The sequence below is a fragment of the Melanerpes formicivorus genome, unplaced genomic scaffold, assembly GCF_026170545.1.
Source record: "Melanerpes formicivorus ecotype bairdi unplaced genomic scaffold, bMelFor1.0.p_v2 SCAF_31, whole genome shotgun sequence".
NCBI lineage: Eukaryota > Metazoa > Chordata > Aves > Piciformes > Picidae > Melanerpes > Melanerpes formicivorus.
The window spans coordinates 3,858,585-3,872,788 of record NW_027142383.1 but is presented as its reverse complement, the minus strand read 5'-3'; the positions used below and the strand labels follow the sequence as shown (position 1 = coordinate 3,872,788).

General features: G+C 46.9%; 1 protein-coding gene across 2 annotated transcripts in view; it reads right to left on the bottom strand.

The window, feature by feature from the left end:
* Nucleotides 1-14,204, bottom strand: part of LOC137449664 (mothers against decapentaplegic homolog 2) — a 219,618-nt gene that overhangs the window by 75,550 nt on the left and 129,864 nt on the right. The window contains exons 3-4 of one of the 2 annotated variants that reach the window (XM_068155399.1): nt 1,383-1,472; nt 99-292 (exon numbers count right to left, since the gene is read on the bottom strand). In XM_068155399.1, coding sequence (XP_068011500.1) covers nt 99-292; nt 1,383-1,472 — 284 coding nt within the window. The remainder of the gene's footprint in view (nt 1-98; nt 293-1,382; nt 1,473-14,204) is intronic. The other variant, XM_068155400.1, reaches the window with a different exon arrangement.

Sequence of the window (14,204 nt, the reverse complement as noted above, 5' to 3'; positions counted from 1 at the left end):
AAGAGAAAGCATCATCTTTCTCTATTTTTCATTTAAATCATTATGCTGAATGAGTACATACAGATAGTGCTATAAAAAGTCAGAAGCAGTCTTCCTACCTGGTGTCTCCACTCTCTGGTAGTGGTAAGGGTTTATACATACTTCATCCTTTTTAAGATTAAAAGCATATTCACAGTTTTCAATTGCTTTAAGTTCATGGTGACTGTGAAGATCTGGCCAGCGCCACAAACGACAGTAAATAACATGTGGTAATCCTTTACGATGAGATACCTGTAGACGGCCATCAAGAGATCTATAGGGGAAAGATGTTTAGAAGTGTTTACAGACTGCATGCTGTCTCTTAATCACTCAAGCAGCTTTGTACATAGAATTCTCAGAATTCAGTGGGCCAACACTGAATTCTTACACTCGTGTTAAAAGGCTTCAAATGTGATAAAAATGATGTTATCAAGCAGGGCCCTAGCTCATTTTTGAGCTGCTTGAATTATTGCTGATGAATTCAGAGTTCATTAAAAGCTACTTTACCTCCACCCAAGTATTTAGGATGATTGTTAAAAATAAATAAATAAATTATTACACACTTAATAGCCCCTTCTGCTGCTAAACCTCAAGGATTTGCTGTGGCATAGATGCTTTATGGCTTTAAACATAATTCCAACAGGACTGCAAATAACCCTATAAGCACTCAGCTGCCCAAGTGATCCAGATAGCGGTATAACTGTAATGCAAAAAGCATAAATGCATATATTGTAGGGGCTGTAGAGTTAATCTTCTTGACTTCATCTGCCTTGCTACCAGCTGAAAATGTTTTGCTAGTTTTAAGACAGACTGCATATGCTTACACAAATGCCGATGTTTATGATTGTTATGGGATGTGAGACAAACCTCAATACACAAATCAAGTAATGTGACATGATAAAATAAAATCTGTTTAGAATTTTCCCATCATTAACTACTGAAGAATTTACAAATAATTCTTTAGTAGCTTGTATATGAGCCAATTAGTACGTTTTAACTGAAAGATCGTGGCATACGAAGTAGTTTAAGCACTTTGCAAGGTTTGGTCTAAAGAATTAAGTTTCCCAACTTTGTTAATATAAATACAAAATCACATTAGAGTTTGCGTTTAACAAGTCCTCCTATTCTTTCAATAGCACTGGCGTGAAAAAGGAATATTCCAGAATTAGAATTTCATTGGTGAAAACATCAGCTGAGAACACTTGGATTTCCACACTGGCAAGCAAATATTTTAAAACGCTGTACCATGAGAGGTCTAGGAAGCATTTCAGTCTATTTTACAGCTAAAGCATCCCATTATAGACTCTCCAAAGCCAATCCCTCCCATAAGATTTCTGTGATGTGAGAGAGGGCAGAATATTCACCTGGTTTGTTCAGAGAAGCTGTAAAGGCCTGTTGTATCCCACTGATCTATCGTGTTTGGTGTACTCAGTCCCAAAATTTCAGAGCAAGTGCTGTGCATAAATTGAAAACAAAAACCAAAAACTTGATATGAATATGGAACATGGTTATTCAAAACGCCATGATGTCAAACATGGAAAAATGTACAGAATATTTCCTTTCATATAGAAGATAGAGAGCATTGTTAGACTTGCATTTAAACTTACATCTCATGCTATATTTTCTATATGAAGGAGGCTATCAAAACGGAACACGTGATTAAAGGTAAATGATAATGTTTTTAAAAGGTGAATAGGTTCTCTGGTTTTAAGTCATCAATACAGTTGTAATGTTCCTTAAAACAGGCAAAACTTCCTCAGCCTAGCTCTTAACAAGATTCCATTTTAAAGGGTAGTTTCTGGGTTGTGTTTTTTGGTTTTGTTTTTAAACATAAGCTTCCCTAAGACTTCAAACAAATGTTATGTGTTTATGAAACTAAACATCACAATCTTTCAGGTACTACCACTTAAACATTAATCTCATTCTCCATGCACATACTAATTTGCTGTTTATCCCAAAACAAGAAAATCCAGACTCTGAAGTACATTGTAGTTGATGCGTCTCAATGTTTTCTGTATTCTCCTTGATTAAAGAACTAAATGTTCTTCCCATTGCATACAAAACACAGAATATTTAAGAACTTTACAGTATAGTATTTTAAACCTTAACTAGATTTTAAACTTCAATTGCTAAAGCCCCTAAAAAAGAAAAATTGCTAAAAAAAACCCCAAAACTTCAATTGCTATATCAAGCAGAAGGAGAGACAACTAATTATTTACCAACTTAGTTCAATGGTAAGTTCACAACAGTAAAAAAACAAAGGAGACTTTGGTTATAAGCACTAATTGAAAACAGCAGCAGATTTAAGCAAAGCAAGAAGACAGCATCAGCTTGTAAAAGAGTGGCAGACTTTCAGAAGCATAAATCAAACTCAACTCTATAATAGACTTGCTCTGTGACCACTGAAAATTGAGTTTATTTTATATAACTAACAGAAAACTAGACTTCATACGTCAGAAAGGAAGATAATTTGGTTCACAAGTAACTTATATCTCTACTTTCTAATTACAAAGCCTGAAGTTTGGCTGCTACATTAACTTTAAAATTAATAGTCTCTGAAAAACTGCAACAGAAAAGAATCCAAGTTCATCTGATTTCTCAGTTGGAGAGTCAGAAAGTCATCAGCAAAACTCATTCACTTTTCAACAGTCCCGTGTGGCCTGTGCGAAAGCAGAATGGAGTCTGGCGTCTACCGAGCCCTGAATAAAGTAACTCCACCTATGAGTGCAGCAGTACCAGACATGATGGAACTCCAAACCACAGCAAAGTGGTTTCACACAGGATCATGTTCTGACAACAACTGTGTTCAGATATTTCCACTGAAGTTAAAACATGAAATCAACTAGATTTAATTTATTGGTGCATCAATAGGTGTTACAATTTAAATTTAAATTTGAACTAGTAAGGTTGAGTCCTTATGGATAAGAATCAGGAGTAAGGCCAGCAAGAGTGTTATCGTAGTGGGAATATGTTATAGACCATCCAACCAGGATGAAGAGGTAGATGAAAATTTTTATAAGCAGTAGAGAGAGGTTTCACAATTGCTACCCCTTGTTCTCATGAGGGACTTCAACTTACCAGATATCTGCAGTAAATACAATACAGCAGAGAGAAAACAGTTCCAGAGGTTCCTGGAGCATGTGGAAAATAACTTCCTGACACAAATGGTGAGGGAGACAACCAGGGAAGGTGCCTTCCTGGACCCACTTCTTTTGAACAGGGAAGAACTTGTGGGGTGTGACCGTGTTGCAGTTTGAGATGGGTGCCCCCTGCAATGTTTAATTCCTGTGTCCAGAAGTCCAGCCCAGAGGGGTGGACACAGGAAATTATGTATTTCCTACCACAATTCTTTGCACCACTATAAGATCCAGTGCAGAGTCTAGCACTTCCTCTTTTCTTCCTCCTTCGTCAGCCGGTAACTGGGGGAGATGTCTCCTGGCTTTGGGCCTGGTTAGGCCCAAGGCCACGGGGGGATGGGCAGTCTCAGACCTGGCCAGCTGAGACTAACCTAGCAGTGGGGGGGGGGGGGGGGAAGAAGGAGCCCTGGGGGTCTTGGGTGTACCCTCAGGTGGGGATGGGATCTCTCTGGGTCTGATTTGGGATCTTTCTTTGTCACTGCTCTTTTGGTTTTCTGTAAATGTTCACTGCTTTCTACTTAAACTGTCCATCACTTTTAAAGTCCGTTTGCCTGAGGGAAGCATGCTGGGCCCATAACCCAGAGGTCGATGGATCATAACCATCATCTGCTACCAAGAATGTGCTGGGTTGAGGCAGCCCCCTTCCCCACCATTGGCAACAATAAACACTCAGACAGATTGCAAAATGCTCCAATATGAGCTGGAATCCAAAGAGGCCACATGGTATGCTACCATAGACATTGCTAATGCATTTTTCTCTATTCCCATAGCAGAGGAATGCAGGCCTCAGTTTGCTTTCACTTGGAGAGGAATCCAGCACACTTTTAACAGATTGCCAATGGGCTAGATCCACAGCTCCAGCATCTCTCATGCAGTAATCCACGATGCTCTGGAGAAAGGCGGTGCTCCAGAACACATCCAGTTCATCAATGGTGTCATCGTCTGGGGTAAAACTGCTGAAGAAGTCTTCGAGAAAGGTAACAAAATCATTGACATTCTTCTGAATGCAGGTTTTGCCATCAAGCGAGACAAGGTGAAAGGACCTACCACAGAGATTCAGTTTCTGGGAGTGCAGTGGCAGGATAGAAGCCGACACATTCCAGTGGATGTGGTAAATAGAGTCTCTACCATGGCAATTCCCACAAAAAAGCAAGAGACCTTACGTTTCTTGGGGACAGTGGGATTTTGGAGACTGCACATTCCTGGGACCTGTCTTGTTCAACATCTTTGTGGGTGACATGGACAGTGGCATTGAGTGCACCCTCAGCAAGTTTGATGATGACACCAAGCTGTGTGGTGCAGCAGACACGCTGGAGGGAAGGGAGGCCATCCAGAGGGACCTTGACAGGCTGGAGAGGTGGGCACAAGCCAACCTCATGAGGTTCAACAAGAGCAAGTGCAGGGTCCTGCATCTGGGTCGAGGCAATCTCAGGCACAAATACAGGCTGGGCAATGACTGGCTGGAAAGCAGCCCTGAGGAGAGGGACTTGGGGGTGCTGGTGGATGAGAAGCTCAACATGAGCTCTCAATGTGCACTTGCAGCCCGCAAAGGCAATCAGATCCTGGGCTGCATCAGGAGAAGTGTGGCCAGCAGGTGAAAGGAGGTGATCCTCCCCCTCTACTCAGCCCTGGTGAGACCCCACCTGGAGTACTGCATCCATATCTGGAGCCCCTATTACAAGAGGGATATGGACATGCTGGAACATGTCCAGAGAAGGGCCACAAAGATGATCAGAGGGCTGGAGCACCTCTCCTATGTGGACAGACTGAAGGAGTTGGGGCTGTTCAGTCTGGAGAAGAGAAGGCTCCGAGGTGACCTAATTGTGGCCTTCCAGTATCTGAAAGGGGCCTACAGGAAGGCTGGGGAGGGACTTGTCAGGATCTCAGGTAGTGATAGGACTAGGGGGACTGGAATGAAGCTGGAGGTGGGGAGATTCAGGCTAGATGTGAGGAGGAGGTTCTTCACCATGAGAGTGGTGAAACCCTGGAATGGGTTGTCCAGGGAGGTGGTCGAGGCCCTGTCCCTGGAGGTATCACAGTACCACAGTATCACTTAGGTTGGAAAGGACCTCGAGGATCATCGAGTCCAACCTGACACCACAGACCCCATGACTAGACCATGGCACCAAGTGCCACGTCCAATCTCCCCTTGAACGCCTCCAGGGTCGATGACTCAACCACCTCCCTGGGCAACCCATTCCAATGCCGAATGACTCGCTCGGTGAAGAACTTCCTCCTCACCTCGAGTCTGAACCTCCCCTGGCGCAGCTTGAGACTGTGTCCCCTTGTTCTGGTGCTGGTTGCCTGGGAGAAGAGGCCAACTCCCTCCTGGCTACAACCACCCTTCAGGTAGTTGTAGGGGGCAATAAGGTCACCCCTGAGCCTCCTCTTCTCCAGGCTAAACAATCCCAGCTCCCTCAGCCTCTCCTCATATGGCTTGTGTTCAAGGCCTCTCACCAGCCTTGTTGCCCTTCTCTGGACACGCTCAAGTGTCTCAATGACCTTCTTAAACTGAGGAGCCCACAACTGGACACAGTACTCAAGGTGCGGCCTAACCAGAGCAGAGTACAGGGGCACTATGACCCCCCTGCTCCTGCTGGCCACACTATTCCTAATGCAGGCCAGAATGCTATTGGCCCTCCTGGCCACCTGAGCACACTGCTGGCTCATATTCAGGTGGCTGTCGATCAGCACCCCCAGGTCCCTCTCTGTCTGGGAGCTCTCCAGCCACTCCGACCCCAGCCTATAGCTCTGCATGGGATTGCCGTAGCCAAAGTGCAGCACTCGGCACTTGGACTTGTTGAAAGCCATCCCATTGGACTCTGCCCATCTTTCCAGTCGGTCGAGGTCCCTCTGCAGAGCCTTTCTACCCTCTAACTGACTAACATCTGCCCCTAACTTTGTGTCATCTGCAAACTTGCTGATGACTGACTGTACCCCTTCATCCAGATCATCAACGAATATGTTGAAGAGGACAGGGCCCAGCACTGATCCCTGGGGGACACCACTGGTGACTGGCCTCCAGCTGGATGCGGCACCGTTCACGACCACTCTCTGGGCCCGGCCCTCCAGCCAGTTCCTAACCCAGCACAGAGTGTAGTGGTCCAAGCCACGGGCTGACAGCTTAGTCAGCAGTTTGCTGTGGGGGACGCTGTCAAAGGCCTTGCTGAAGTCTAGGTAGACCACATCCACAGGCCTCCCCACATCCACCAGGCGGGTCACCTGATCATAGAAAGAGATCAGGTTGGAGAGGCAGGATCTGCCCTTCCTGAATCCATGTTGGCTGGACCTGAGCCCTTGGCCATCCTTCAGGTGCGCAGTTATTGCTGCCAGGATAATCTGCTCCATCACTTTCCCTGGCACTGAGGTCAGGCTGACTGGCCTGTAGTTTCCAGGTTCCTCCATCCGACCCTTCTTGTGGATGGGGACCACGTTGGCCAGTTTCCAGTCATCTGGGACCTCACCAGTGAGCCAGGACTGGAGGAAAATGATGGAGAGTGGCCTGGCTAGCACATCTGCCAGCTCTCTCAGCACCCTAGGATGGATCCCATCTGGTCCCATGGACTTGTGGATATCCAAGTGGCTCAGCAGGTCCCGAACTAACTCCTCATGGATTTCCAGGGTATTACTCTGCTCCCCGACCCCAACGCCCAGCTCTGGAGACCACTCATCCTGAACTCCTGCCTTGCTGTTAAAAATTGAGTCAAAGAAGGTGTTCAGGACCTCAGCTTTATCCTCATCCTCAGTAACTGTGTTCCCCTCCAGGTCCACTAGGGAGTTCAGGTTCTTCCTGCCCTTCTTCTTATTGTTAATATATTTATAAAAATGCTTTTTATTATCTTTGACTGAGGTGGCCAGCTTCAGTTCCAGCTGGGCCTTAGCCTCCCTAATTTTATTCCTACATAATCTAACAGCTTCCTTGAACATACCTCGAGAAGCCTTCCCCTCCTTCCAAAGGTGATACAGCCTCCTCTTCCCCCTTAAATCCTCCAGGAGCTGCTTGCTCATCCAGGCCGGTCGCCTTCCCCGCCGGCTTGCCTTCCGGCACATGGGAACCGCCAATTCCTGTGCCTTCAAGAGCTCCTGTTTGAAGTAGGTCCAACCCTCCTGAACCCCTTGGTTCATGTGGGCTGGTACCCAGGGGACTTTGCAGACAAGTTTTTTAAATAGGCTGAAGTTCGCCCTTCGGAAGTCCAAGGTGGAGGTTCTGTTGGTGCTCCTCCCTATCTCCCTGCATATTGAAAACTTCACTATCTCGTGGTCACTGCACCCTAGGCAGCCTCCCACGATCACATCTCCCACCAGCCCTTCCCTATTGCAGAACAGCAGGTCAAGCAGAGCCTGTCCCCTGGTAGGCTCGCTTAACAGCTGTGTCAGGAAGCAGTCCTCCATTCGCTCCAGGAATCTTCTGGACTGCCTCCTCCCTGCTGAATTAAGTTCCCAGCAGATATCTGGGAGGTTGAAGTCACCAACAAGGACAAGATCAGATGATCTTGAGACAGCCTCCAGTTGCTTGTAGAACAACTCATCAGCCGCCTCATCCTGGTTGGGTGGTCTGTAACAGATTCCAATCAGGATGTCAGACTTGTTAGGTTGTCCTCTGATTTTGACCCACAGGCTCTCAACTACCTCATCTTCCACCACAAGTTGTGTGGCAGAGATTGACTCTCTAATATACAGAGCCACCCCTCCTCCTCTTCTCCCTCGCCTGTCCCTCCTAAAGAGCCTGTAACCCCCCATTGTAGCACTCCAATCGTGGGTGCTGTCCCACCAAGTTTCTGAGATGGCGACTACATCATAGTCGCCCTGATGGATTAGGACCTCCAACTCCTCTTGCTTGTTGCCCAGGCTGCGTGCATTGGTGTACACGCATCGCAGCTGGGTTCCTGACTTCTCAACTAACCCTACCTTGCGCCCTACTCTTACCTCTGCAGAGGTGTTTAAGACCAGGCTGGACGAGGCTCTGGCCAGCCTGATCTAGTGTGGGGTGTCCCTGCCCATGGCTGGGGGGTTGGAACTAGATGATCCTTGTGGTCCCTTCCAACCCTGACTGATACTATGATACTATGATTATGGTGCACTGAGTTCCTGTGTCAACCAAGGCCCTGTACTTCCGAAATTGTGAAGGGGCAGGCCACTGGATGTGCGCATCCCAATAGATTCTGTTATCTCTATTATCCCTCTCCTCCCCCTGGCAGGAGGCAGGGCAACCCTAGTTAGGGGGAATATGCGCACATGTGTAATGAGCACAGTGTGCAGTGTTAGAACTGGAGCCACTGTTGGAGCTATTAGAGTTGTTCTAGGGAACTGTGGAAGTAACAGCTACCCTTCTGGTATTGCTACCTTGGGTACCTTTGCAGTTCCCTCAGTCTCCTGAAAAGATCAGAAGTTGGTTGGCCATCCCATCTGTTAATGTTCTCACCAAACTGATCACGCAGAGTTATACAAATAGTCCTGCGTGATTGCCTTGGTGGTCTGTTTTGGTTTGATCTGTTTTGGAATGTCCTCCTTGGAGGACGTCTATTCCTCACAGATGAAACCTGTATCCAGCTGGAGGAAGAATTGGAATTATCTCTGTGCCAATTGGGATATGGTATTTTTAAATTCATCCTTCAGCTCTTTCATGCAATTCTCAATTTTTCCAGACAGATTTTCAATGGCTGAAACCACAGAAACACGTGTCATGCTATCCTCCAATTGTCTCATTTGATCAGTGAATTGGCCAACCGTAGGAGGAGCTCCACCATAATTTCTTGCCACAATTCTGCTTGCTAGAATGTTTGCGTGATTAGAAGGAGCAAGTTTGATGAGCTTTTTAGCAAGACCAGTTCCTACAGGAATTTCATCAGGATTCAGAGTTTCATGGTCACCATAGAGTATCTCTCTAACAGCAAATTCTCTCAGGCGCTTAATTCCCTCATCTATGGTAGTCCAGGGTTTAGGATTCCATGGAAGATCATCTCGGGAAGGGTATCTCATGAGAGCTGCCAGTAGAAGGCGTATGCACAGAGTAACCTTACCGAGAGTCATGCCTAGATGTCTATCTATTCCATTATCCTTTGAGAGAGTTCCTAGGTGAGCTGCTGACTTGTCTTCAACTATTAGAGCTGGTGCACCTGTATCATAACATCTACCAATCCAAGCTAGAACTGGCTCCTTATCTGCTCTGATATAACCCTTCCGGATGTTTCGAAGTTCTTCCTGAGGTGAAGAATAACCCTGAACATCATCTTCTTCCCCATCTATCACATCTTCCTGAACATGTTGTCCCCATAATCCTGCTGTCACTCTCCTAAGGATCTCTTTAAGCTGAGAAGCACCGCCACTATCTGCTGTCCTAGCAGGACCTGCATCTCCATCCTGTGCTGATCTCAATAATTCAGCTATATCTTTAAGACAAACCTTCTCTTCCTCCTCAGCAGGCTCTTTCCTAGGAGAAGCTCCCTCACCAGCATCAGTATCTTTCTGTTCTCCCCCATCAGCTCCTGGATCAGCTTTGCATTTTCCACTTTTCTTATCTATAACTGCCATTTGCTTAATTGGAGCTGTGTTTGAATTTACAGCTGCCTTAACAGAAGCTGACAGGTTTTGAGACGGACCAGCTGCTGTGGAGGACACTTCCAGTCCTGAGGAGGAAGGAGGAGGAAATGGCTTTGCCTCTGTAATGGCTGCTGAGCACGTGGGACCGCCATGTTAGGATGTGCCGCTGCTGCTGGCTGATTGCCAGAACCACAAACAGCCCCATTCAAAGCAGCCTTTCCGATAGACTTTTTAGCTTTATCTTTAACTGATACAGATTCTCCACTCTCCTCATCACTAGAAGTCTCTGGAGTAGAGCCAGAGCTATGCCTCTTTCTCTTTGATCTATGCTTAATAATGAAACAGGCCTTGGATACCTTTTTCTCCCGGTGCAGAGCATATAACAAGTACACATTAGTTATCACCAGCAGCAGGATTACACACATAAAATAAATCACCTTTGGATCCCAGCCATCGCTTAAAATTACTCTTTCACCTACTGGAATCTTAAACTCCCTTATCTCAATTGGCAGACTGCTAGATGTTATATTTCCAAATCTATTAAGCCAAAAGAATCCTAGGCACCGGTCATAGAGAAGCTGAATCTTATATTTAAACCATAAATATAATTTATGCATTATATATTTGCCTATTCGATCGAGAATCAAACCTAAACAATACTTGTAGATCAGGACACCAAAAATTGAAAAAAGTAATTGTTTAAAAATCCAAAACACTTTCATGTTTGCAACTCCGACTCTAGCAAACAATAAATCAAGATAATTTTCCACAAGCCCCAAGTTGGGCAGCCAAAAATAAAATGTGGTGGTGTGTCGTAGGGTTGGAAGGGAAAGACCGTGCCTTCTTCTCCCCCCGGAAAAAGTGAAAGGAAAAAAAAACTCACAGCTGAATTAGCAGAGCAGTGGGTGCTGTAGATTTACAAAGCAGGGAAATGCAGGGAAATATATACAGAATTTACAATATTTACAATATATACAAAAATATACAATAAAGTAGCACAGAAATTAAAGTTCCCCCCCTCTGCTGAGGGGGTTCCCCACCTCTGCTCCCCCTTCTCTCCCCCTTTCCCCAGAGAGGGTTAGAAAGAGAGAAAAGAGAAAAAAGAGCAGTGATTAATTAGAAGCAGTTAGGCCGTCACGTGTTAGAAAGTTCTTATCTCCTCCCAAGGCCGAGTCTGGCCGAAAGCCCAGAAGCAGCGAGCTGCTGCCACCGAAGGAGGGGGAAGACAGACTGACCAGAAAAGTGCAGGAATGCCCAGGATACTCTGCTGCACTCCCTGTTCAGAAGGTGCTTCCTCCCACTCTACCAATTAAATTAGTTTAGATCCGTCTTTTCGTTTACAAACATCCGACTACAATATTCCCTTTCTTAAGGGGACAGCCTCAAACGGTCACATGGTGAGAGAAGGTTCAGTTCTCCCTCCCCCCCAAAGAAACCACAGCTAACTCAGTCAGAGAAGCAAAGGATATGCTATATTTACAAGCAGGATAAAATGCAAATCTATATATACACAATATATACAGTATTTATGATATATACAGAAATACACAGCAAAGAAAGTAATACAGAACAAAACTCCCTTCTCCGGACAGAGGAAGGTTCCCCCCCGTACCCCCTCTCTCCCCCTACCTCCCTTTATTTCCCCAAAAGGGCCAGAGAGAGAGAAAAGGTAATTAATAAGGATGAAATTTTGTTAGGCTTCAAAAGTGCATGCAGGGATTAGTTTTCTTATCTCAAGGTCAACTCTGACTAGGTGCTCTGAAGCAGACAGGCTGGAAAGGCAGGACAGACTGGAACAGAGACAGACTCAAAGTGAACTAAAACTTAAAGTTGCATTCTACCAACCTACCAATGAAATTCGTTCAGAATATCTGAATGTTTTCAAAATATTCAGCCAGAGTGTTCCAGCAAATGTCCCTTTCTTAAAGGCACAGCCTAAAACGGTCACAACAGGCAAGAGTAATCTGAAGACTATCGAGACAGATTACAAAGCATCAGGAGCAGCAGTGAGGGACTCCAGAGCACAGGTAGTCTTATCATTGATCCTCCTAGTCAAAAGGGCATGAATGGCTAGTTGAATCTGGAAAATCAATAAATGGTTACAGGAGTGGTGCCACAGCCAGGGCTTTGGTTACTTTGGAATTTGAGACAGTAAGTCAGCTTCAACGGGGGCCCAACATAAATGCCTCTATATTAATGCATATAGCATGAGAAACAAACAGGTGGAGTTTAGAGACCTGCACACTTCTACAGGGCTATGACATTATCAGCATCACTGAGATGTGGTGGGATGCGTCCTATGACTAGAGTGGGAATAGATGGATACAAGCTCTTTAAGAATGACAGGGGAGGAGGGGGTGTCACCCTCTACATCAGTGATCAGAGGGACTCCATGGAACTCCATCTGGGGAAGGATGAGGAACTGTCTGAGAGACTATGGATTAGGGTTAAAGGGAAGGCAGAAGTGGATGAGGCCCTCTATAGACAGATTGGAACAGCTTTGTTTTCACAAGCCCTGGTCCTCATGGGGAACTTCAACCACCCCAATGTCTGCTGGAGGAATAACATAACAAGGCATCAGCAGTCTAGAAGGTTCCTGAAATGCATTGATGATAATTTTCTCCTCCAAGTGGTAGAGTAGCCAGTGAGGAAAGGTGTTGTGCTGGACTTTGTTCTCACGAACAAGGAAGGGCTGGTGGGCAACATGAAACTCAAGGGCAACCTTGGCTGCAGTGACCATGAAATGGTTGAATTTATAGATCCTTAGGACAACAAGGAGGGTGCATAGCAAGCTCACTAACCTGGACTTCAGGAGAGCAGACTTGTAACTTCTCAGGGACCTGCTTAGTAGGGTACAGTGGGATAAAGCCCTGGAGGGAAGAGGAGCCTGAGAAAGCTGGATAGTATCACAGTATCACCAAGGTTGGAAGAGACCTCGAGGATCATCGAGTCCAACCTGACACCACAGACCCATGACTAGACCATGGCACCAAGTGCCACGTCCAATCCCCTCTTGAACACCTCGAAGGATGGTGACTCCACCACCTCCCCGGGCAGCCCATTCCAATGGCTAATGACTCTCTCGGTGAAGAACTTTCTCCTCACCTCGAGCCTAAACCTCCCCTGGCGCAGCGTGAGACTGTGTCCCTTTGTTCTGGTGCTGGTTGCCTGGGAGAAGAGACCAACCCCTTCCTGGCTACAACCACCTTTCAGGTAGTTGTAGAGGGCAATGAGGCCACCCCTGAGCCTTCTCTTCTCCAGGCAAAACAATCCCAGCGCCTTCAGCCTCTCCTCGTACGGCTTGTGCTCAAGGCCTCTCACCAGCCTTGTTGCCCTTCTCTGGACATGTTCAAGTGTCTCAATGTCCTTTTTAAACTGGGGGGCCCAGAACTGGACACAGTACTCAAGGTGCGGCCTAATCAATGCAGAGTACAGGGGCACAATGACCTCCCTGCTCCTGCTGGCCACACTATTCCTAATGCAGGCCAGGATGCCATTGGCTTTCTTGGCCACCTGGGCACACTGCTGGCTCATGTTTAGGCAGCTGTGGACCAGCACCCCCAGGTCCCTCTCCGTTTGGCAGCTCTCCAGCCACTCTGATCCCAGCCTGTAGCTCTGCATGGGGTTGCCGTGGCCAAAATGCAGCACTCGGCACTTGGACTTGTTCAATGCCATCCCATTGGACTCCGCTCATCTGTCTAGTTGGTCGAGGTCCCTCTGCAGACCCCTTCCACCTTCTAACTGACTAACATCTGCCCCTAACTTGGTGTCATCTGCAAACTTGCTGCTGACTGACTCAATCCCCTCATCCAGATCATCAATGAAGATATTAAAGAGGATGGGGCCCAGCACTGATCCCTGGGGGATGCCACTGGTGACTGGCCGCTAGCTGGATGTGGCACCGTTCAAGACCACTCTCTGGTCTCAGCCCTCCAGCCACTTCTTAACCCAGCACAGAGTGCTGCGGTTCAAGCCACGAGCTGACAGCTTGGCCAGCAGTTTGCTGTGGGGGACGGTGTCAAAGGCCTTGCTGAGGTCCAGGTATACCACATCCACAGGCCTCCCCACATCCACCAGACGGGTCACCTGATCATAGAAGGAGATCAGGTTGGTCAGGTAGGACCTGCCCTTCCTAAATCCATGTTGGCTGGACCCGAGCCCTTGGCCATCCTTCAGGTGCACAGTTATTGCTGCCAGGATAATCTGCTCCATCACTTTCCCTGGCACTGAGGTCAGGCTGACTGGCCTGTAGTTTCCGGGTTCCTCCATCCAACCCTTCTTGTGGATGGAGACCACATTGGCCAGTTTCCAGTCATCTGGGACCTCACTGGTGAGCCAGGACTGGAGGAAAATGATGGAGAGCGGCTTGGCCAGCTCATCTGCCAGCTCCCTCAGCACCCTAGGATGGATCCCATCCGGTACCATGGACTTGTGAGTGTGTAACTGGCTCAGCAGGTCCCGAACCAATTCCTCATGGATTTCTGGGGCATTACACTGCTCCCCGACCCC